At 54.6% G+C, this 23,841-nt stretch overlaps 4 protein-coding genes across 5 annotated transcripts; 2 read left to right on the top strand and 2 right to left on the bottom strand.

Annotated features, from left to right (window-relative positions):
• On the bottom strand, positions 1–1,073 carry LOC142062146 (inositol 1,4,5-trisphosphate receptor-interacting protein-like 1). The gene has a single exon (XM_075104200.1). The coding sequence runs from the start codon at positions 1,030–1,032 to the stop codon at positions 19–21; it is 1,014 nt and encodes a 337-aa protein (XP_074960301.1). The 5' UTR covers positions 1,033–1,073; the 3' UTR covers positions 1–18.
• A 146-nt stretch (positions 1,074–1,219) lies between these two features.
• On the top strand, positions 1,220–5,546 carry LOC142062288 (uncharacterized). The gene is given in 6 exon segments (XM_075104466.1): positions 1,220–1,320; positions 1,395–1,585; positions 1,675–1,856; positions 4,207–4,341; positions 4,343–4,395; positions 4,397–5,546. Coding segments are annotated over 6 exon segments (1,773 nt in total). The 3' UTR covers positions 5,508–5,546.
• A 6,657-nt stretch (positions 5,547–12,203) lies between these two features.
• Positions 12,204–13,600, bottom strand: LOC142062144 (inositol 1,4,5-trisphosphate receptor-interacting protein-like 1). The gene has a single exon (XM_075104198.1). The coding sequence runs from the start codon at positions 13,558–13,560 to the stop codon at positions 12,547–12,549; it is 1,014 nt and encodes a 337-aa protein (XP_074960299.1). The 5' UTR covers positions 13,561–13,600; the 3' UTR covers positions 12,204–12,546.
• A 2,767-nt stretch (positions 13,601–16,367) lies between these two features.
• Positions 16,368–18,903, top strand: LOC142061722 (inositol 1,4,5-trisphosphate receptor-interacting protein-like 1). Of its 2 annotated transcripts, none has more exons than XM_075103094.1 (2): positions 16,368–16,480; positions 16,995–18,903. In XM_075103094.1, the coding sequence occupies exon 2, from the start codon at positions 16,998–17,000 to the stop codon at positions 18,573–18,575; it is 1,578 nt and encodes a 525-aa protein (XP_074959195.1). In that variant the 5' UTR covers positions 16,368–16,480; positions 16,995–16,997; the 3' UTR covers positions 18,576–18,903. The 2 variants fall into 2 exon arrangements, with proteins under 2 accessions (XP_074959195.1, XP_074959194.1); XM_075103093.1 differs by having other exon boundaries at positions 16,368–16,485.
• The last annotated feature ends 4,938 nt before the right edge of the window (positions 18,904–23,841 follow it).

Below are 23,841 nucleotides of genomic sequence, written 5' to 3'. Positions count from 1 at the left end.
GGTAAGCCTGGCCTCTGCCTACTCGATGCTCAGGAAGGTGTCCGAGTCACCTTGCTGCACCCCAAACAGCATCTCAATCAGGAGGAGACTATCAGAAGCATCCACAACCCGGAGCTTGCAGGAGCGCCTGGAGGGCAGCACTGTGAGGCGGCTGTGTCGCGACCGAGGCAAAACCTGCCAGGCTGCACGTACCAATATCTGGAACCAGCGCGTGGTTTTCTCCACGTCTAGGTAGGGGCCGGTGCAGAGGGTGCCTAGCAGGCTGGGACCCTGATTTCTCCTCAGCTCCTCCTTGGGGTGGTGGAGGAAGCACAGCATGTCCTTCGCCAGCCGCTCCCTCGTGCAGGTACACACCAGCTCCACGCGGAGGCGGGAGTTCCTTGCCGGCATCTCCTCGTCAGTGCCCAGCTCGAGGTGGAAGACGTGCCCGCGGGGGGCCTGCAGGGGCACAAGCAGGCGGTAGACAGCGTCATCCTCACGGGGACTCCAGCCTTGGCAGAAACTGCCCTCCCCAATGGCTGGCATCAGCCGCGGCATGAAACTATTCCTGCAGAGTCTTCGGCAGGTACGCAGAAGTTCATCCACCAGCTCCTCCACCATGACGAATGATTCTGGCACGTCCAGAAGGCGCTCCACCAAAATTCTGCCCACATCCAGAGCAACACTGGGTTTTTCTTCTTGCTCCTGCCTGTGCCCCTTCTTTCTGCAACTGCCTTTCTTGCTGCATGTGTCGGTCTCATGGCTCCTTCTGCTGAGCCACCACCAGAGCCCAAAGAGCAGGACCAGGACTCCAGCAATGGCCCAGAACTGCCACTGCTGCAAGGCAGCAAAGAGCAGGGCTCCCCAGGCCACGTTGCTCTGCTCCTGGCTGCTCTGCTCCAGCTCCTGCAGCAGCCGAGACATCTCCAAGCTCAGCAGCCGTGCACGTTGCTGCATGCGCTCGCGCGTGGCCTCATCCAGCTCATCACCGACCTTCTGCGGGTACCAAATGGTCCCTAGCAGAACCCGGATGAGGAATTCTGTGGCAGCCATGGCCTGCGGGAGGAGGGAGAGAAGGGGTGTGAGTGTGGCTGGAAGGGAGGGAGGTGGTAGCGGGGGGAGCTGGGGGCAGGTAGGAGAGGGGGCAAGGCAGCTGGGAGGCAGCAAGGCCTGCGCCCACCCGCGGCAGCGGCATCACTGTGCCCTGCCCAAGGCGCTCCCACGAGCGGCCGTGCCCTCGATGCAGGGTGAGAACCCACCCCACCGGGGGCGCGCGCTTCTGCCCCGGCCCTCGTCCAGCCCAGCCTCTGCCTGCGTGCGCACTCACCGCTGGCCCAGGCTGTACTGGGGCAGGGCGTCCTGCTGGTGCCCCTGATAACCGCCCCCATTGTGACTCGTCCCCTCTGCTGTCACAGGCGCCAGAGCGCATCACGGGCACGCCCGCCGGCCAGCCCCGCCCCTCGGCCCCACCCCGGAGCAGCAACTCACAGCTCCCCAGGCAGCCAGAGCCCTGACAGCCAGAAAGCGCAGACCCACCCGGCAGGACAAGGCCGGGTGACTCGATTTGGGGAAATTACTTTATTACCAATCAACTCGGTTCACTTGGGTAAGTCGATATCACGGTGGGCGCAGGCTTTTCTACCTACACCTTGATGACAGCTGTGATGTCCCTCCTGACCACCATATCCCTGTCAGGCTGGCGCAGGAGGGATTTCCTGCTGCGGCTGCAGGATACCATGAAATACCTGCGCTGCTGCCTGGAGGAGAAACGCCTTGACCACCTCTTCTTTGGCAATGAGAACATGCCCCAGGAGATCATCTTGCCCCCTGCCTTCCAAACAGCTGAACCCCTCAACCTTTCCCAGGAAGGAATGCTAGTTAATTAAAACAAATTGCTGGTTAGGGAAGCTCTTCTCTCACGTTCCCCATGACCTTGGGCCGGCTGGAGTGGTAGACCTATTCAATGCTGCTTTTTCCTCAAGAGGGATGTGGAGAAGTGGCTGTAAGGAGTCATCACTGTAGTCTGCAGTTGTGGGAAACCAACAGGTCCAGCTATCAAGCAGTAACACTTCTCCACGGCTCTTAAATTGACAGGAGGGCTTCTGGTGGTCCAGTTCAACCTTCCTTTGGGACTGCCCCACGGCCACTTAATCTGTAGCTTTCAGGTACAGCAACAACAGGATCTATTAGGGTGCAGAGGGTTGTGGGGGGTTGGGGTGCAGTTTCCTGGGAAGGACTTACAGCAGAACCTAGGTATCATGGCACTCTGGACACTTGTGCCAGGGTACAGCGAGGGCCAGCCGCTCCCTCAGGGCCTGGAAGTCAGGAGCTGAGTGTGCTAAGACAAAGGCCTGTCCCACCACCTCCATCCAGGTAGTGGGGCAGGCCTGGAGACCCTTGGCAGGTTCACTCATGCCTGCAGATCATCAAGCAGGTTCACGGTGATGTGGCAGGGTGAGTTCAGGCCAGGAAGTCCATCTGCAGCTCAGGGCTGTGGGGACAAGGCCAGGCCGAGGCCAGGCTGGGATATTGGCCCACTGGTGGGCCTGGCTCAACGGAGCCCACGGCCAGGCCAGGCGAGGCTGGGGGAAGCTGGATACTGACAACCTGAAGTGTCGCTCTGACAGGGACTGACAGCCCTGGTTTGAGCTGCAGGGGGATTCTGGGCCATGGACAGGGCGGAGGGAAGGCCTGGGGACGCTGGTCAGGGCCCTGGCAATCATGGAGGCAGCGTACCTCGTAAGCTAGTTAATTAATACTTTTTGCTCCTAAGCTAGGAGAGACCCATGACACCGTTTAGGGACCAGGGAAAGAGAAGCGATGCAGACTTCTTGCACCTGTGTTATTTACACAGTCGATTGCAGGGAAACCCACGTAGTGACATCCAGTGGCAATGGAGTGCAGGGAGCATTTCCTGCCTGTGACATGACACGCTGAGACAGGGTTTTCTTATGCCGAGTCCTGCTCTTGCTCCTTTCCACTCCCATCACGCCCACAGTTCAGCCATTTCCTTTTTCTACATATGGTGTTAGCTATCTTGCTTCGTCCTTGTGCATTCCCTGTCCTTTGGCAGATTATAGCCTGAAATTAACTCCAGTTTAATGGAAAAGGTTATCAGTTGCCATGGAAATGCCTTACCATGTGATTGTGGTTGTACTTCCTGTTGTGCTTAGGGCTGAAACCATTAGACGAGCCTCGTTTTTACACTTGCTTACAGTTCTATAGATATCTGTTACTCAAAACTGTGGACAGAATGTTCAGTCTTCTAACACAGGTCATTTTGGTTTTTATGCTGTGATCTTATGCCAAGCTGTTAAACACTTATGCTAAAGCTTTCTGCAACAGACATCCTCAGACTTCCTGGTTTGTTATTTAAGAACTGCAAAGCCAAATTCCTGCTGACAACTATTAACTGTCAAGGAAATAGGTTGATTTCCATGAACGAAGAGAATGCTGAAGCTGGTCGCTTGCCTTTGCTGGCTGGCTGATACTGAGATAAGAGCTCTAGTATGCAGGAGGTATGGGCCGCTGTGCCAGGCAGCCTAGCACGGAAAAGTGCCCAATGCTGGGTGACTCCTGGCCTCAGTGTTAGCGACTGTGAACAGCACCTCCTTTTCCTCAGGGCTATACCTGCCGCCACTAATAGCTCATCTGGGGATCTGTGCTGGCTCTTTCTTTGTTCATCGTATACATTAGGGATTCCAGTAATGCAGTTGATTGGTAATAAAGTAGTTGGTAATAAAGTAATAAATTAATGAAGTAATTTCCCCTAATCGAGTCACTGTTTTGCCAGTGATGGTAATTGCTGAGTGATCTCCCTGTCTTTATCGAAAAGCACTGCATTTTGTTGTCATTTTCTCCTCCTGCAGTGATGTGGAGCGGCAATGATTGAGCGGTTTGGTGAGACCTGGTGCCCAGCTGTGCTCAGCCACTGACAGTATCCATGGCACATGTCACGGGATCTTAGGTTTGGTGAGGGTTTCAGGGGTCTTTTGTCTGCTTTGTAAGGGGAGCCATTGGGCTGTCAAGCTATGGATGCTTGAAGCAGCTGTGAGTTGCTGCTCCGGGGTGGGGCCGAGGGGCGGGGCTGGCCGGCGGGCGTGCCCGTGATGCGCTCTGGCGCCTGTGACAGCAGAGGGGACGAGTCACAATGGGGGCGGTTATCAGGGGCGCCAGCAGGATGCCCTGCCCCAGTACAGCCTGGGCCAGCGGTGAGTGCGCACGCAGGCAGAGGCTGGGCTGGACGAGGGCCGGGGCAGAAGCGCGCGCCCCCGGTGGGGTGGGTTCTCACCCTGCATCGAGGGCACAGCCGCTCGTGGGAGCGCCTTGGGCAGGGCACGGTGATGCCGCTGCCGCGGGTGGGCGCAGGCCTTGCTGCCTCCCAGCTGCCTTGCCCCCTCTCCTACCTGCCCCCAGCTCCCCCCGCCACCACCTCCCTCCCTTCCAGCCACACTCAACCCCTTCTCTCCCTCCTCCCGCAGGCCATGGCTGCCACAGAATTCCTCATCCGGGTTCTGCTAGGGACCATTTGGTACCCGCAGAAGGTCGGTGATGAGCTGGATGAGGTCACGCGCGAGCGCATGCAGCAACGCGCGCAGCTGCTGAGCTTGGAGATGTCTCGGCTGCTGCAGGAGCTGAAGCAGAGCAGCCAGAGGCAGAGGAGCCAGGTTCAGACGATCCAAGAGCCAAGCGTCATGACCTGGGGAGCCCTGCTCTTTGCTGCCTTGCAGCAGCGACAGTTCTGGGCCATTGCTGGAGTCCTGGTCCTGCTCTTTGGGCTCTGGTGGTGGCTCAGCAGAAGGAGCCATGAGACCGACACATGCAGCAAGAAAGGCAGTTGCAGAAAGAAGGGGCACAGGCAGGAGCAAGAAGAAAAACCCAGTGTTGCTCTGGATGTGGGCAGAATTTTGGCGGAGCGCCTTCTGGACGTGCCAGAATCATTTGTCATGGTGGAGGAGCTGGTGGATGAACTTCTGCGTACCTGCCGAAGACTCTGCAGGAATAGTTTCATGCCACGACTGATGCCAGCCATTGGGGAGGGCAGTTTCTGCCAAGGCTGGAGTCCCCGTGAGGATGATGCCGTCTACCGCCTGCTCGTGCCCCTGCAGGCCCCCCGCGGGCACACCTTCCACCTCGAGCTGGGCACTGACGAGGAGATGCCGGCAAGGAACTCCCGCCTCCGCGTGGAGCTGGTGTGTACCTGCACGAGGGAGCGGCTGGCCAAGGACATGCTGTGCTTCCTCCACCACCCCAAGGAGGAGCTGAGGAGAAATCAGGGTCCCAGCCTGCTAGGCACCCTCTGCACCGGCCCCTACCTAGACGTGGAGAAAACCACACGCTGGTTCCAGATATTGGTACGTGCAGCCTGGCAGGTTTTGCCTCGGTCGCGACACAGCCGCCTCACAGTGCTGCCCTCCAGGCGCTCCTGCAAGCTCCGGGTTGTGGATGCTTCTGATAGTCTCCTCCTGATTGAGATGCTGTTTGGGGTGCAGCAAGGTGACTCGGACACCTTCCTGAGCATCGAGTAGGCAGAGGCCAGGCTTACCAGCAGCGGCACATGGCCAGAGAGCTGTGCTATGGCAGAGGTGCCAACATGCCAATAAATCACTTGTTGAACACACAAGCGCTGTGTCCCTGAGGTTCCATGCATCACTTTGCTGGGGAACGTGGGCATGGGGTGCTGACAGCTCAGCTGCCACACAGTCGGCCAACATTTTGCAGAAGAGCGGGTGCAGTGCCCTCTGGTTTCAGTGATTCATTGGGCCTTGCCTTCCCAGGTGGTGCGGGCTAATCCTAGTAGGCAGCTTGGCATCACGCAGCTGCTCAATCCCTTGCCAACAGTGGGCAGGCTGAGTGCATGTGCAGGGTGAAAGGGGGAAGACTTGTGGGTTGAGAGAGGCCAGTTTAGCAGCAAAAGCTACGTGGCCAGGTAAAGCAAAACAAAGAATCCGTTCACTACTGCCCTGTTCTGCTGAGCAGACCTGCCTTTTCAGGAAGCGTTCACCTCCCTGCGGCTTGGGTTACCAGGAAACCTGCAAGCCTTGTACAGCGGCCCTCAGATTATTATCAAAGAGCCATAGAATAGCTCAAGTTGGAAGGGACCCATAAGGATCATTGTGTCCAACTCCCTGCTGCTTGCAGGGCTACCTAAAACTAAGTCATATGACTAAGAGCATCATCCAGATGCCCCTTGAACTCTGGCAGGCTTGATGCCGTGACCGCTTCCCCGGGGAGCCTGTTCCAGCGACCAGCCACCCTCTTAGTGAAGAACCTTTTCCTAATGTCCAATCTGAAATTCCCCTGATGCAGCGTCAGTCCATTTCCTCATGTCCTAGTGCTGGCCAGCTTGAACTCTAACAGAGCTTTGGCTGCACAGATATGCCCCCTACAGTGGCAAGCCCCATCTCTGTCGTCTTCCCGTGTCGCCTCTCTTTCCTTGCTTCCAGTGTCCGTACACTTTCCTTCTCCACCTATGTTCTTGAAGAGGATCCCTGTTCAGCCAAGCCGGCCCTCTGCCCCACTTGCTTGACTTCTGACACCTTGGAATTGCCTGCTCCTGCGCTCTTAAGAGATGGCTCTTACAAAGTGGCCAGCATCCATGGACAGCCAATACCCGTGAAAGCAGATTCCCAGGGAACCTTACTAACTAGCTGCTTCAGCAGCCCCAAGTCAGCTCTCCCCGCATCCAGGCTCCAAGTTCTGCTGGCAGCTTTCCTCTATCGCCAACGCCTGGGAACTCCGTTACTTCGTGGTCACTGTGACCAAGACAGCCACCAATCACCACGTTGCCCACCAGTCCCTCTTTCTTTACAAGCAACACATCTAGGAGGGCACCTTTCCTGGTCGGCCCCCTTAGCACCTGCACCAAGAAGTTATCTTCAGTGTGCTTCAGGAATTTCCTGGACCTGTTTGCGTCCACTGTACGATATTCCCAGTTGACGCCTGGGAAGTTAAAACCACCCATAAGGAAGAGGGCAGTTGATCCAGAGATATCCCTTACTTCCTAGTCCAATAATTCATCGGTGGCATCGCCCTGGCTGGATGGTCAGTGGTAGGCTGCCACAAAAGCATCCGCTTTATTTGCTTTCCCCTTCACCCTCAGGCGGCGGCTCTCAACCATGCCGTCCCCAGCTGCAAGCCCTGTGTACAGTCCAGCCCCTCCTTTCCACCCAGTGCTACCCTGAGGCGCGGAAACAAACTCTACAACTCACGGAGAGTTATAAAGCAGGTAGGTTTATTGCAGCCCTGGGTGCAAGGGGGATCGCTCCCCCTGACTTGCACACCGCAAGTCCTGATGGACAAAGCTTATATTGCTCAGTTATATACATACGCATCAGATTTCCTGGCACTAATTATAATACTTGCCTCTTAATTACGCATGCATTTTAAGTCCCTTCTTCCACATATGGTCATGAGTTGGCCCATCCAGTAATCTTGCCAGTGTATTGCAAGGGGTGTTGGTTTCAACGGGTGTTCTGACTCTTATCTAGATGGAGATGTCCTTAGCTCCTTTTGTCTTGGTTTTGACTGGCACCTGCTGCTAGGTTGTTTGCATCCCCCCCAGGATGTTCCCCATCAGGCTTGGGAAGATTACATCCTTGGGTGCATTCTTGCCTGAGGCGCCTTACAGCAGTGGCAGTCTGAGGCTGTTGCCTGTTTGTCCTGGGTGCTTCTGAGGGGAACCTCAGGGATCACGGGGTGGTTTCCAGACAGGAGTTTGGTAGTTCTGCAGCGTCCTTATAACTTTGTTTAGGCACTTCTTGTCCTGACGCCCCTCTGACTCCCCAAAGCAACAAGTTTCCGTCATCATGCAAGCTGTGCCTGTTACCTTACAGCCCAAGGCTACCTCATTATCCTGGCTGAGTTTTGGCTCCGGGCCCCAACATTTGTTGCGCTACACTAGATTGCATTGGTGACGTTTAACTATGTATTCCCTGAATCAACCCCTCCCCCTCGCCTGCCCTGCCTCTCTCTCCTGAAGAGCCCGTAAGCGTCTGTCACGTCACGGCACACCAGTCACAGGACTCATCCCACCAGCTTTTGCGTACGCCGATGACGTTCTAGCTCTGGGACTGGGCCAAAGCTTCTAGCTCGTCTTCTTCATTCCTCCTGCTGTGCGCATTAGCGTAAAGATATTTCAGACGTGCTCCGCTGTACTCAGCACATCAGTCAGAGTGGTACGCGATGGTATCTTCCCCAACACCCTTTTTCTCTTAACCTAATTTATACTATTTTTTACCTTTCAGGTGGAGCTTGAGTGACTCTAGTCATACGCACCTTTATTATGATTGGTGTAAAATTCCCTTGCTTTGCCCAGTGAGGGGTGGTTGCATCTTAGAGGCAGGTAGTGAAAGGACTAAACCCCTGACAGTCCCTGACTCAGACCTAATTGTACGCATCCTTCTTGTCTTGTGGCTTCCTCCCTTGCAAAGACAGTGTTAGGTATTTGAAGAATGCCACTTGGTGCCTGATAGGATTAAAAGGACCTTGAATAAGCTCGTAAATTCGTCGATAACATAGACTCGGGACGTCAGTGTCGAGATAAGCATCAGCCTCTTGTGATAGTCCAAGGCCAAAGGACTGATGAGATCATTCAATGACTATATATAGGCAAAGGAAACCCAAAGTTCAACCATCGGACAGGTGAGGAAGACCATCGGAGACCACTGGAGGACCCCCGAAGACCACTAAAAAGACAACTATGCACGCGGATTGAACTTTTACATACGTTAATGAATCCTCGGGAACCTTATGACTATGCATGACTTTATAGCATAATAATCTTTGGAAGTTTACCGAATCACTGGAGCACTCATGGTGGAGCAATCCCCAGTGCTGCCCAGCGCTGTAATAAAGAATGCCTGCTTAATAGTGACTTTGTTGCTATTGAGTTTTATTTTGGGAACTTTCTGGATACTCCGCTTCCTCTTACGGGGAGGCTCGGACTTTGAAGGATAGTATCCGCAAACTTTTGTATCAGTAGCTTTTGGGACGGAGGTGTGTTTTGGTATTATAATGATAAAAAGGACAGCATTTTGTCAAAACCATGACAGACTGTTGGCTCAGGGTAGCAAACGTGCAGTGTACCAGCTCCATGGTCACGGAGCCTGGGCAAACGTGCAGTGTACCAGCTCCGTGGTCACGGAGCCTGGCCATGGTGTCTCCACACCGTTCCACCCTCCTCCGGACAAATCCTCCTAGAGTCAGAACACCAAGTTCTCCTGGCATCGCTGACATCTAAGGTTACGAGCCTAGGGGACTTCCATGGAATGGATTGCTCACCTGTCAGCCGCACGCTACCCTGCAAGACTCTTCCATGCTGTACCTTTTCTAAAAACATAAGTTTAATTTCTAAGTCACCCCCACCGATTATTCCACACATCTTCCACTGGGTCAGGTTGCTCGGCGCCCCGTCCAACCTGACCTTGAATGTTTCCAGGGGTGGGGCATCTACCACCCCTCTGGGCAACCTGTTCCACTGTTTCGCCACACTCATAGTAAAAAGCTTTTTCCTTATATCCAGTCTAAATCTACCCTCCTCCAGTTTCAAACCGTTACCCCTTGTCCTGTCACAACAGGCCTCGCTAAAGACGTTGCCTTTTAAGTACCTCCAGACACGGTGGCTCAGCCACTTCCCTGGGCAGCCTGTTCCAATGCTAGACAGCCCTTCTGGTGAAGACGTTTCTCCCAATATCCAGTCTAGAGCTCCCTGGCACACCTCGAGGCCATTTCCTCTTGACCTATCACTTGTTACCTGGGAGAAGAGACGTACACCCACCTCGCCGCAGCCTCATTTCAGGTAGCTGTAGAGAGCGATAACGCCTCCCCTCAGCCTCCTTTTCTCCAGGCTAAACAACCCCAGCTCCTTCAGCTGCTCCTCATAAGAGTTGTGCTCCGGACCCTTCACCAGAGGAAAACACTGCTTGTGCTCCTGATCCCTTAGCCAGTCGTCCCAAGGCCCTGAAGTCTCCTTCGATCGCTCTTGGATTTCTAATTGCAACTTCATCGCTGCCTACATGAAAAGGCAATAATGGATAATAATCCAACGGCTGTACCACCCGTGCCGTGGGGAGTACACACAACAAACTTAGCTTCCGTGTGGGCACAGACGTGGAGAAATGTATCTAATAATACTGTGACTTGGTACGACAAGGAAGGGACATACGCTCTGCGGTGGACACAGGCTAACGCACAATCAATCGCTGCAACATAGGCAAACCCGGGGGCAAGGGAAATTATATATAGGCCTTTGGGGGACGAATGCGCTAAAACTCCATGGGGCTGTGAAATTCCTCTGGTCTGGGGGACCCCACAAACAGGAAACGGGGAATATGCTCAACCAGTTAAATGGTGCATTCTATGGGATGGAAATGTGGGAAATCCTGAAGACCCCTTACAGATAAAACTGACACATCAGCAGTGCCTCTCATTTGGTCCCTGCCCAGCCAGAGCTGCCAGAGAGTTTCTCAGCCCGTGTGAAATCACCACCACGTGGGGCTGTGATGGGTCAAAGGGGAAAGCAAGGCAGAAATCATCTTTGTAGCCACTGTGGTCTTCGCTGGCCGCTGCACTGGGGACACACCACTGAGAGGAGGATGCTGCCGCTCTTGGCAGAGGGCTGCTGCAAAGGGATTTCCCTTTCCTTTCTGTGTCCTGCACTCTCCCCTCTTTTTCCCTGCAGTAGGAGGTCAGGTGAATGCCATCAGCTCCCAACAGGCCCGGCTTCTCAAAGGTAGATCCGTGACCACAGAAGCCAAAACCTTGAGTACTAGCTACACAGCCAGGCTTTCACCTGTTCAATTGGCTGCCTCCTTCCTGAAGCCCTTCCTCTGACCGGGGGATGGAGGAGAACACCACCTGCACTCCTGATCCGTTGAGCATTGCGCTGAGGGACACAGAGTCTCTTTGGGTGGTTCTGAGTTGCCTCGTCACAGTATCGTTAGACCCAACTTCATATAGGGGGAGAGGAGTGGATGGTGTCCTGCATGGTTCAGGAGGCTTAGCAGCCGCCCAGTCACACCACAAATGTGAGCTCGCGGTGGGCAGCAGACTTCTGTAGAGAATTTGTCAGCACAGCAAACAGGTGCTTCGGTGCCTCTCAGGAAGGAATCTCCAATTGCTAATACCTGACGTGCTTTCCTGGTGGCACCGGTTCTAATGCAGGTGATGGCTCAACTTCACCCGCTTGAAGCTCCTGGATGCTGTCCGTTACTCACGTGCTCTGAATTCTCCAATCCCACACAGTCACATCTGCATCCAAGCCCCTCTAACAAACACCTCTGTGAAAGCCTCCCGTTAGCTGGCGTCATAGATAAGTACCTGTAGCAAGATCAACTCCAGGGTCGTTTAGATCCAGAAAGAACAGGTGGATGGTGATGCCACAGAACGACGGCTGCTTTGCAAAATAGTAGTATGTGCGTGTTAAGTAGCGATTGGTCAAATCACGTTGTGCCTGAATGCTAGAGAAAGGTGTAAGAACCTTGTGTAAAACCACGTTTGGAGTGCCCCAGTTTGCATGGGACACCTCATGCGCATGAATAAAGAATTTCTCTTGTAATTCTGTACTTTGCGCCCTAGCCTCTCTCCTGAGTCGGTGCGGGACAGTTGCGAAAGTTTCCTAACACTTCCCATGGTTGGAAGCGGTTGCGGGGACAGCCAGCACCGCCCAACTCTCCCAAGACCTGCTGCCTGCTGGCCAGGGCCTCCTGCACGCAGCCCAAGGCCGTCAGGCGCACAGATGTTGTCCGAAAAGCGGATTCGCTGCCCAGTGTGCAACGAGTCGATAATCACACCCTCAGGAGAGACATTGCTAATTTACTTCAGGGTTGCGCAAGCCTGGCTGCTCGGTGGTTTTCCACAAATCAAGCATAACGTAGCCGGCTACCTCATTATATTTATACAATAGGTCCAGACATATTCTACCTATCTAATACCTATCCATTCTCATCTACAGAGGCATTTGCGAAGCAGTATCTCAGATGCTGTGGCAGGCTTTCATTTCCCAAAGCCCTTCTGCAGGATGAGGCCCATGGCAGGAGCATGGACAGGGCGGGCCATAGTTAAACAATCAGCGAAACCAGAGCCCACTGCATCAGCTCTTCTGCAAAATGCTCTCTAACTGCGCCAGCTGCGCAGGGAGCACCCCGTGCCCATGTTCCCCAACAAAGTGGTGCACAGACCCTCGCAGAATCAGTGTTTATTCAAAGACATGATTTATTGGCACCTGGGCACAGAGTAAAGGTCCCAGAGGGGACAGTGTCTCTCAGAGAGGAAGGGCAGTCACCGTCCAGCAGGCAACGGGTGTCTCTGTCGCAAGACTCCTCGCAACGGCCCCTACAGCTGCAAGGGTTCCCGCTCCCCAGAGCGTGCTTCTTCTGCGCAGGAAAGGCGCAGCAGCAATTCCCACTGCTGACGGAGCTGTGTGTTCTCCGTGTCCAGCGTGCTTGGTTCTGCAGGACCAGCTCCCCGGGGAGTGCCTCCACGCCTGGCCCTGTGCGTGAAGATGTGCACCTCTGCCATAGCACAGCTCTCTGGCCACGTCCCGCTGCTGGTAAGCCTGGCCTCTGCCTACTCGATGCTCAGGAAGGTGTCCGAGTCACCTTGCTGCACCCCAAACAGCATCTCAATCAGGAGGAGACTATCAGAAGCATCCACAACCCGGAGCTTGCAGGAGCGCCTGGAGGGCAGCACTGTGAGGCGGCTGTGTCGCGACCGAGGCAAAACCTGCCAGGCTGCACGTACCAATATCTGGAACCAGCGCGTGGTTTTCTCCACGTCTAGGTAGGGGCCGGTGCAGAGGGTGCCTAGCAGGCTGGGACCCTGATTTCTCCTCAGCTCCTCCTTGGGGTGGTGGAGGAAGCACAGCATGTCCTTGGCCAGCCGCTCCCTCGTGCAGGTACACACCAGCTCCACGCGGAGGCGGGAGTTCCTTGCCGGCATCTCCTCGTCAGTGCCCAGCTCGAGGTGGAAGACGTGCCCGCGGGGGGCCTGCAGGGGCACGAGCAGGCGGTAGACAGCGTCATCCTCACGGGGACTCCAGCCTTGGCAGAAACTGCCCTCCCCAATGGCTGGCATCAGCCGCGGCATGAAACTATTCCTGCAGAGTCTTCGGCAGGTACGCAGAAGTTCATCCACCAGCTCCTCCACCATGACGAATGATTCTGGCACGTCCAGAAGGCGCTCCACCAAAATTCTGCCCACATCCAGAGCAACACCGGGTTTTTCTTCTTGCTCCTGCCTGTGCCCCTTCTTTCTGCAACTGCCTTTCTTGCTGCATGTGTCGGTCTCATGGCTCCTTCTGCTGAGCCACCACCAGAGCCCAAAGAGCAGGACCAGGACTCCAGCAATGGCCCAGAACTGCCACTGCTGCAAGGCAGCAAAGAGCAGGGCTCCCCAGGCCAAGTTGCTCTGCTCCTGGCTGCTCTGCTCCAGCTCCTGCAGCAGCCGAGACATCTCCAAGCTCAGCAGCCGTGCACGTTGCTGCATGCGCTCGCGCGTGGCCTCATCCAGCTCATCACCGACCTTCTGCGGGTACCAAATGGTCCCTAGCAGAACCCGGATGAGGAATTCTGTGGCAGCCATGGCCTGCGGGAGGAGGGAGAGAAGGGGTGTGAGTGTGGCTGGAAGGGAGGGAGGTGGTGGCGGGGGGAGCTGGGGGCAGGTAGGAGAGGGGGCAAGGCAGCTGGGAGGCAGCAAGGCCTGCGCCCGCCCGCGGCAGCGGCATCACCATCACCGTGCCCTGCCCAAGGCGCTCCCACGAGCGGCTGTGCCCTCGATGCAGGGTGAGAACCCACCCCACCGGGGGCGCGCGCTTCTGCCCCGGCCCTCGTCCAGCCCAGCCTCTGCCTGCGTGCGCACTCACCGCTGGCCCAGGCTGTACTGGGGCAGGGCGTCCTGCTGGCGCCCCTTATAACCGCCCCCATTGTGACTCGTCCCCTCTGCTGTCACAGGCGCCAGAGCGCATCACGGGCACGCCCGCCGGCCAGCCCCGCCCCTCGGCCCCACCCCGGAGCAGCAACTCACAGCTCCCCAGGCAGCCAGAGCCCTGACAGCCAGAAAGCGCAGACCCACCCGGCAGGACAAGGCCGGGTGACTCGATTTGGGGAAATTACTTTATTACCAATCAACTCGGTTCACTTGGGTAAGTCGATATCACGGTGGGCGCAGGCTTTTCTACCTACACCTTGATGACAGCTGTGATGTCCCTCCTGACCACCATACCCCTGTCAGGCTGGCGCAGGAGGGATTTCCTGCTGCGGCTGCAGGATACCATGAAATACCTGCGCTGCTGCCTGGAGGAGAAACGCCTTGACCACCTCTTCTTTGGCAATGAGAACATGCCCCAGGAGATCATCTTGCCCCCTGCCTTCCAAACAGCTGAACCCCTCAACATTTCCCAGGAAGGAATGCTAGTTAATTAAAACAAATTGCTGGTTAGGGAAGCTCTTCTCTCACGTTCCCCATGACCTTGGGCCGGCTGGAGTGGTAGACCTATTCAATGCTGCTTTTTCCTCAAGAGGGATGTGGAGAAGTGGCTGTAAGGAGTCATCACTGTAGTCTGCAGTTGTGGGAAACCAACAGGTCCAGCTATCAAGCAGTAACACTTCTCCACGGCTCTTAAATTGACAGGAGGGCTTCTGGTGGTCCAGTTCAACCTTCCTTTGGGACTGCCCCACGGCCACTTAATCTGTAGCTTTCAGGTACAGCAACAACAGGATCTATTAGGGTGCAGAGGGTTGTGGGGGGTTGGGGTGCAGTTTCCTGGGAAGGACTTACAGCAGAACCTAGGTATCATGGCACTCTGGACACTTGTGCCAGGGTACAGCGAGGGCCAGCCGCTCCCTCAGGGCCTGGAAGTCAGGAGCTGAGTGTGCTAAGACAAAGGCCTGTCCCACCACCTCCATCCAGGTAGTGGGGCAGGCCTGGAGACCCTTGGCAGGTTCACTCATGCCTGCAGATCATCAAGCAGGTTCACGGTGATGTGGCAGGGTGAGTTCAGGCCAGGAAGTCCATCTGCAGCTCAGGGCTGTGGGGACAAGGCCAGGCCGAGGCCAGGCTGGGATATTGGCCCACTGGTGGGCCTGGCTCAACGGAGCCCATGGCCAGGCCAGGCGAGGCTGGGGGAAGCTGGAAACTGACAACCTGAAGTGTCGCTCTGACAGGGACTGACAGCCCTGGTTTGAGCTGCAGGGGGATTCTGGGCCATGGACAGGGCGGAGGGAAGGCCTGGGGACGCTGGTCAGGGCCCTGGCAATCATGGAGGCAGCGTACCTCGTAAGCCAGTTAATTAATACTTTTTGCTCCTAAGCTAGGAGAGACCCATGACACCGTTTAGGGACCAGGGAAAGAGAAGCGATGCAGACTTCTTGCACCTGTGTTATTTACACAGTCGATTGCAGGGAAACCCACGTAGTGACATCCAGTGGCAATGGAGTGCAGGGAGCATTTCCTGCCTGTGACATGACACGCTGAGACAGGGTTTTCTTATGCCGAGTCCTGCTCTTGCTCCTTTCCACTCCCATCACGCCCACAGTTCAGCCATTTCCTTTTTCTACATATGGTGTTAGCTATCTTGCTTCGTCCTTGTGCATTCCCTGTCCTTTGGCAGATTATAGCCTGAAATTAACTCCAGTTTAATGGAAAAGGTTATCAGTTGCCATGGAAATGCCTTACCATGTGATTGTGGTTGTACTTCCTGTTGTGCTTAGGGCTGAAACCATTAGACGAGCCTCGTTTTTACACTTGCTTACAGTTCTATAGATATCTGTTACTCAAAACTGTGGACAGAATGTTCAGTCTTCTAACACAGGTCATTTTGGTTTTTATGCTGTGATCTTATGCCAAGCTGTTAAACACTTATGCTAAAGCTTTCTGCAACAGACATCCTCAGACTTCCTGGTTTGTTATTTAAGAACTGCAAAGCCAAATTCCTGCCGATAACTATTAACTGTCAAGGAAATAGGTTGATTTCCATGAACGAAGAGAATGCTGAAGCTGGTCGCTTTCCTTTGCTGGCTGGCTGATACTGAGATAAGAGCTCTAGTATGCAGGAGGTATGGGCCGCTGTGCCAGGCAGCCTAGCACGGAAAAGTGCCCAATGCTGGGTGACTCCTGGCCTCAGTGTTAGCGACTGTAAACAGCACCTCCTTTTCCTCAGGGCTATACCTGCCACCACTAATAGCTCATCTGGGGATCTGTGCTGGCTCTTTCTTTGTTCATCGTATACATTAGGGATTCCAGTAATGCAGTTGATTGGTAATAAAGTAGTTGGTAATAAAGTAATAAATTAATGAAGTAATTTCCCCTAATCGAGTCACTGTTTTGCCAGTGATGGTAATTGCTGAGTGATCTCCCTGTCTTTATCGAAAAGCACTGCATTTTGTTGTCATTTTCTCCTCCTGCAGTGATGTGGAGCGGCAATGATTGAGCGGTTTGGTGAGACCTGGTGCCCAGCTGTGCTCAGCCACTGACAGTATCCATGGCACATGTCACGGGATCTTAGGTTTGGTGAGGGTTTCAGGGGTCTTTTGTCTGCTTTGTAAGGGGAGCCATTGGGCTGTCAAGCTATGGATGCTTGAAGCAGCTGTGAGTTGCTGCTCCGGGGTGGGGCCGAGGGGCGGGGCTGGCCGGCGGGCGTGCCCGTGATGCGCTCTGGCGCCTGTGACAGCAGAGGGGACGAGTCACAATGGGGGCGGTTATAAGGGGCGCCAGCAGGACGCCCTGCCCCAGTACAGCCTGGGCCAGCGGTGAGTGCGCACGCAGGCAGAGGCTGGGCTGGACGAGGGCCGGGGCAGAAGCGCGCGCCCCCGGTGGGGTGGGTTCTCACCCTGCATCGAGGGCACAGCCGCTCGTGGGAGCGCCTTGGGCAGGGCACGGTGATGCCGCTGCCGCGGGTGGGCGCAGGCCTTGCTGCCTCCCAGCTGCCTTGCCCCCTCTCCTACCTGCCCCCAGCTCCCCCCGCCACCACCTCCCTCCCTTCCAGCCACACTCAACCCCTTCTCTCCCTCCTCCCGCAGGCCATGGCTGCCACAGAATTCCTCATCCGGGTTCTGCTAGGGACCATTTGGTACCCGCAGAAGGTCGGTGATGAGCTGGATGAGACCACGCGCGAGCGCATGCAGCAACGTGCACGGCTGCTGAGCTTGGAGATGTCTCGGCTGCTGCAGGAGCTGGAGCAGAGCAGCCAGGAGCCGAATACCCAGGAGCCGAGCAGCATGGCCTGGGGAGCCCTGCTCTTTGCTGCCTTGCAGCAGTGGCAGTTCTGGGCCATTGCTGGAGTCCTGGTCCTGCTCTCTGGGCTCCGGTGGTGGCTCAGGAAAAGGAGCCGTGAACAGGACGGCAGCAGTGATGAGCAGAGCTCAAGCAATGAGGAGAGCTCCAGTAGTGACAGGGAGCAGGAGGAAGAAGAGGAGCAGGAAGAGGAGCAGGAGGAGGAAGAAAGTGATGGAGAAGGTCCTGATGATGAGAGGGATCTGGGTAGGACTTTTGCAAAGCGCATCCAGTGGCCAGTGCAGAACCTGGCCTACCGGCGACGTGTGGTGGAGGAGCTGGCGGGTGACCTCCTCCATGTCTCCCAAGGTCAATGGTCAGCTAGTTTCTCTCCAGTGCTGCAGCCAGCCATCAAGGTGGGCAGCGCCTTTGAAGGTTGGAGTCCCCACGGGGACGATGCTGTCTACTGCCTGCTCGTGCCCCTGCAGGCCCCCCGTGGGCATGCCTTCCAGCTCGAGCTGAGCACCGTGGGGGAACCGCCGGCGAAGGTTTCCTGCATCCGCGTGGAGCTGGTGTGCACCTGCATGAGAGCGCAGCTTGTGGAGAACTTGCTGTGCTTCCTCCACCACCCCGAGGAGGAGCTGAGGAGGAATCAGGACCCCAGCCTCCTAGACACCCTCTGCACAGGCTCCTACCTAGATGTGCAGAAAACTGCCCACTGGTTCCAGCAATTTCTGAGGTCAGCCTGGATGCTGATGCCTCTGTCCGGTCGCTACAATATGAAGGTGCTGCCCTCCAGTCGCTCCTGCAAGCTGCAGCTGACTAATGCCTCCAGGAGGACCCTCTTTATTGAGATCACGTTGGGTGTGCAGCAAGGCGACTCGGACATCTTCCTGAGCAGCCAGAGTACAGAGGATATCCTCACCCCAAGCACGATGTGGCTGGAGAGCTACGCTGTGGCTGAGATGAAGTTCTTCAGGCACATGGCCCGGCAGGTCCCGCGTGACAGCTTCCACCTCAAATGCCTGCAGCTCTGCGCTCGTGCCATGGTGGGCACAGGCTTTTCCACCTACACCTTGAAGACAGCTGTGATGCACCTCCTGACCACCATACCCCTGTCAGGCTGGCGCAGGAGGGATTTCCTGCTGCGGCTGCAGGATATCATGCGATACCTGCGCTGCTGCCTGGAGGAGAAACGCCTTGACCACTTCTTCTTTGGCAATGAGAACATGCCCCAGGAGATCGTCTTGCCCCCAGCTTTACAAGCGGCCGAGCCACCCAACCTCTTCCAGCACCTGGCACAGGATCCAGCCGCCCATGCTGAGGCACTGCACGACTTCTATGAGCTGGAAGATCGGCTCACGAGACTGCTCTTCTATGGAAACTGAAAGAGGTCTTCCAGAGCTGTGTTTGCAGGGCTCACAGCCAACGGCAGACAGTGACCTCCTACTGCAGGGAAAAAAGAGGGGAGAATGTGGGACACAGAAAGGAAAGGGCAAACCCTGTGCAGCAGCCCTCTGCCAAGATCAGCAGCTTTCTCCTCTTAACGGTCTCCCCAGCGCAGCAGCCGGTGACAACTGCAGTAGTGACAAAGATGACTTTCCTCCTGCTGTATTGGGAATTGCTGCCGCACCTTTCCTGCACAGCAAAAGCACGCTCTGGGGAGTGGGACCCCATGCAGCTGAAGGGGCTGTTGCAAGGAGGCTTGCGACAGTCTCCGGTACCACCTCGACAGCGACCGCCTTCCCTCTTTGAGAGAGTCCGTTCCTTTGGAACTTTTACTGTGTGCAAAAGTGCCCATAAATGACGTCTTTGAACAAACGCTGAATCTGCGAGTATCTGTGCACCATTTTGTCGGGCAACACGGGCATAGGCTGCTGACGGCTCAGCTGCCACAGAGTCAGGGAGCATTTTGCAGAAGAGCTGATGCAGCGGGCTCTGGTTTCACTGATTCTGTAACTGAGGATCACCAGCCTCTCTGTGCTCCTGCCTTGGGCCCGTCGGGATCATTTGTCACCCTCCACAGCTGTCCACACTGCCTGTGGGCCACAAGGAGCCTGAAGCGGCTGCCTTTGCAGCCATATGCAAACCAAGCCCTGGGAGCCCCACAGCATTGCCCTGGGGCCTCCTCAGTGACGTGGGTATCACGCTGTCCGAGTGGGGAGCCCTTTGCACAGGGGACAAGCGTCACGACTGCCGAGCAGGGCTCTGGCTCCTGTACGAGCTCGACACTCATTCGCCACACCCTCTCGTGACCTGCAAGCTCGGGTTCCCGCCACCTTGACAAGGGAAACTTAACATGTGCAGCAGGGTTAGAGAAAGCTTTTGAGAGGTCTCCAATTCAGGGCATGCACTTGTGCAGTCCACGCCACGTTTATGAGAACTGACTATATCTGAGTGCTAAAGAAGCCCAGCCTTCTTGTTTTCATTCAGATGGTGCGGAACACGACCTGTTGTTCTATGACCAGATGGTAGCGCAAAGCTACCAGAAGCCTCCTCGCCTAATGACGGATCTTTGGAAAATGAAGTTAAAATCGAGATGAGGTGCTACCTCTGTGTCTTTCACAACAGTGGTTTTCACTCTCTGGCCTGACTTTTCCCCCTCAAAAGTTTGTTTTTCTGCAAAATGGCCATAATAACACTGCCGTTACCATACATCTTTGCTGGTTCAAAGCGGTAAAGCACATTGGCAAGAAGAGGAGCATGTTGTTTGAGTAAGATGTCCTATGTGAATTTTGCCATTTGAATAGATCCATGATATTCTTGTTTGGAGCTTTGCAACCCTCCAGCTTCAAAGAACAAGCTCTGAGCTACAGTTAATGACAGCGTGATGACCGCTCCTCATTAACCCGTTGCTTTTTTCTTGGAGCTTTGTGTACCTTTGAGCTTTTAAGCCAATGAAAACTCTTACCTAGCAGGTTCATCGAGCACCACATCTCTCCAGGAAGGAAGGCTGAGGGAGATCTAAGTGCTGGCTTCCACTATCCAGAGCCTGTCTTGCCTCGGGGATGCACAGTGAAAGAGAAAGTAAGGCAATGGTCACACATTGCACCAAGTGAGGTATGCCATGAAAGCAGGTAAGCCCTGGAAGAGGTAGCCAGAGAGGGTAGGGAACGTCCTGCTTTGGCAATGTTAAAAGTTCAGCTGGACAATACCCTGAACGACATGTCCTGACTTTGGTGTTAGCCCTGCTTTGAGTACTAAAGTACCGCTGCCTTGGACTTCTGGAGGGCAGACTTTGGCCTGTTTAGGGCACTGGTTGAGAGAGCCCCTTGAGAGGAAGTCCTGAAGGGAGTCCAGGAAGGCTGGGCATTCTTCAAGAAGGGAGTTTGCGGGTGCAGGAGCAGGCTGTCCCCATGTGCTGCAAGACGAACTGGCGGGGAAGACAACCAGCCTGGCTGAACAGAGAGCTTTTGCTGCACTCAGGAAAATAGGGAGAGCTTACCACTTTTGGAAGAAGGGGCAGGAACTCGAGAAGAGTACAGGGATCTTGTTAGGTCATGCAGAGAGAAAATTAGAATGGCAAAAGCCCAGCCAGAACTCAGTCTAGCCACTGTTGTAAGAGATAACAAAAAATGTTTTTACAAATATGTTAACAACAAAGAGAGAACCAAAGAGAACCTCCATCCTCTATTAAATGTGGGGGAGGAACATTGCCACCAAGGATAAGGAAAATGCTGAGGTACTTAATGCCTTCTTTGCCTCAGTCTTTAATAGTCACACCAGATATCCCCATGGTATTCAGCCCCCTGAGCTGGTAGGCAGGGATGAGGTGCGGAATAAGCCCCCCATAATCCAGGAGGAAGCAGTTTACGACCTGCTGAGCCACCTGGACACTCACAAGCCTATGGGGCCGGATGGGATCCACCCAAGACTACTGAGGGAGCTGGCGGAGGAACTCGCCACTCTCCATCATTTACCAGCAGTCCTGGTTAACAGGGGAGGTCCCAGATGACTGGAGGCTTGCCAGTGTGACGCCCATCTACAAGAAGGGCTGGAAGGAGGATCAGGGAACTACAAGCCTGTCAGCTTGACCTCGGTAGCAGGGGAGGTTATGGAGTGGTTCACCTTGAGTGAGCTCACCAGGTAAGTGCAGGACAACCAGGGAATCAGGCCCAGCCAGCATGGCTTCATGAAAGGCATGTCCTGCCTCACCAACATGATCTGCTTCTATGACCAGGTGACTCACCTAGTGGATGAGGGAGAGGCTGTGGATGTTGTCTACCTGGACATTAGCAAAGCCTTTGATACTGTCTCCCACGGCATCATCCTAGAGAAGCTGGCAGGCCATGGCTTAGACAGGTGTAGTCTTCACTGGGTAAAAAACTGGCTGGATGGCTGAGCCCAGAGAGTTGTGTTGAATGGAGCTAAATCCAGCTGGCAGCTGGTCACAGGCTGGGTTCCCCAGGGCTCAGTGTTGGGGCCAGTCTTGTTTATCAGTAATCTGGGAGAGGGGATCGAGTGCACCCCCAGTAATTTTGCAGATGACACCAAGTTGGGCAGGACCGTTGATCTGCTCGAGGGTAGTGTCACCAAAAGCCGGGAATAAAACTCATTAAGACCAGGCGTGTTAAAGAGGAGGATTACTTTATTTGGCACCAGCTGAATGGGGGATAATTCCTCCTAACATGCACACCTAGTCGAGTTCAATTTTGACATTTATACATGAAAGTTAACACACCATGCCTATCTAATACAGAATCATTGTCCTGACTGGGCGTCCCCTTCTTCCATTGGTCTGCATCTTCTTCGCTTAAGTTTAAAGCTACAGTGTGACTTTAATTCACTGCACATGCTCAAGAGGAGTTGGGGGGGGGGGGGCGGGGGGCAGGGTTCAGGGAGGGGGCAGGGATTGGTCCTTTCATCCCTCAACTGAGTCAGTGGTCACGATCTGCCCCTCCCGGAATTACCTTTCCCCCAGTTACTGTGACTCTCACTGGTTTTATTGTTTCATGATTGTGGATCCCTCTGTCTTCCTTGTGGAGAATGTTTCTTTCTGTTATCAGTCCCTGAAGTTTCTCTGCTCGTGAACCTTAAATTCCTTTCACAGGTTGGCTCATTGAGTCGTTTGTGTTTCTCAGGATGTGGGTTTAGGTTATTAACAGCTCGAGCTGCAAGTTTAACCCTTTAGTTATTTAAACAGTAGGAAGGCTCTACAGAGGGATCAGGACAGGCTGGATCGATGGGCCAAGGTCAACTGTATGAGGTTTAGCAAGGCTCAGTGCTGGGTCCTGCACCTGGGTCACAACAAACCCATGCAGCGCTACAGGCTTGGGGAAGAGTGGCTGGAAAGCTGCCCAGCGGAAAAGGACCTGGGGGTGCTGGTCGACAGCCGGCTGAACATGAGCCAGCAGTGTGCCCAGGTGGCCAAGAAGGCCAACAGCATCCTGGCTTGTATCAGCAGTAGTGTGGCCAGCAGGACTAGGGCAATGATCATCCCCCTGTACACAGCACTGGTGAGGCCGCACCTCAAATACTGTGCTCAGATTTGGGACCCTCACTGCAAGGAAGACATTGAGGTGCTGGAGCGTGTCCAAAGAAGAGGATTGAAGCTGGTGAAGGGTCTGGAGAACAAGTCTTATGAGAGGCAGATGAGGGAACTGGGGTTGTTTAGCCTGGAGCAGAGGAGGCTGAGGGGAGACCTTATCGCTCTCTACAGCTACCTGAAAGGAGGCTGTAGTGAGGTGGGTGTTGGTCTCTTCTCCCAAGTAACTAGTGACAGGATGAGAGGAAATGGTCTCAAGCTGCATCAGGGGAGAGTTAGATTGGATATTAGGAAAAATGTCTTTACTGAAAGAGTGGCTAAGCGTTGGAACAGGCTGCCCAGAGAGGTGGTTGCGTCACCGTCTCTGGAGGTGTTCAAAAAATGTACAGATCCGTGGCACTTTGGGATATGGTTTAGGAGGCCTGGGCGTGTTGGGTTGATGGTTGGACTTGATCTTAAGGGTCTTTTCCAACCTTAATGGTTCTATGGTTCTGTGATTCATAAGACCTCCAGAGTCTCTCCCAACTCAGATTCTCTCTGTTACTCTGACTGTGACGGTGAGGACCAAATGGCCTTGGTGACCTTGTTGTGCAGGTGAGAGACCTTATATGCAGGTGTTTCCATTGCTCTGGAGGCGTTCAGGTGCAACTATCAGTAACGAAAGCATTGTCCAAAGATTGTTGAAGGGGCACTGCTGATGGTGGGGGGAGTCTTTTCTTTGATTTTGTCAACAGCATGGATGAGCTTGTATAAAACTGCATTACTGGAATCCCTAATGTATACGATATAATTTCCCTTGCCCCCCGGGTTTGCCTATGTTGCAGCGATTGATTGTGCGTTAGCCTGTGTCCACCGCAGAGCGTATGTCCCTTCCTTGTCGTACCAAGTCACAGTATTATTAGATACATTTCTCCACGTCTGTGCCCACACGGAAGCTAAGTTTGTTGTGTGTACTCCCCACGGCACGGGTGGTACAGCCGTTGGATTATTATCCATTATTGCCTTTTCATGTAGGCAGCGATGAAGTTGCAATTAGAAATCCAAGAGCGATCGAAGGAGACTTCAGGGCCTTGGGACGACTGGCTAAGGGATCAGGAGCACAAGCAGTGTTTTCCTCTGGTGAAGGGTCCGGAGCACAACTCTTATGAGGAGCAGCTGAAGGAGCTGGG

This window comes from Phalacrocorax aristotelis, chromosome 9, assembly GCF_949628215.1.
Source record: "Phalacrocorax aristotelis chromosome 9, bGulAri2.1, whole genome shotgun sequence".
Taxonomy (NCBI): Eukaryota; Metazoa; Chordata; class Aves; order Suliformes; family Phalacrocoracidae; genus Phalacrocorax; species Phalacrocorax aristotelis.
Note: the sequence above shows the minus strand (reverse complement) of the source record. Positions and strands in the feature narration are given on the sequence as shown.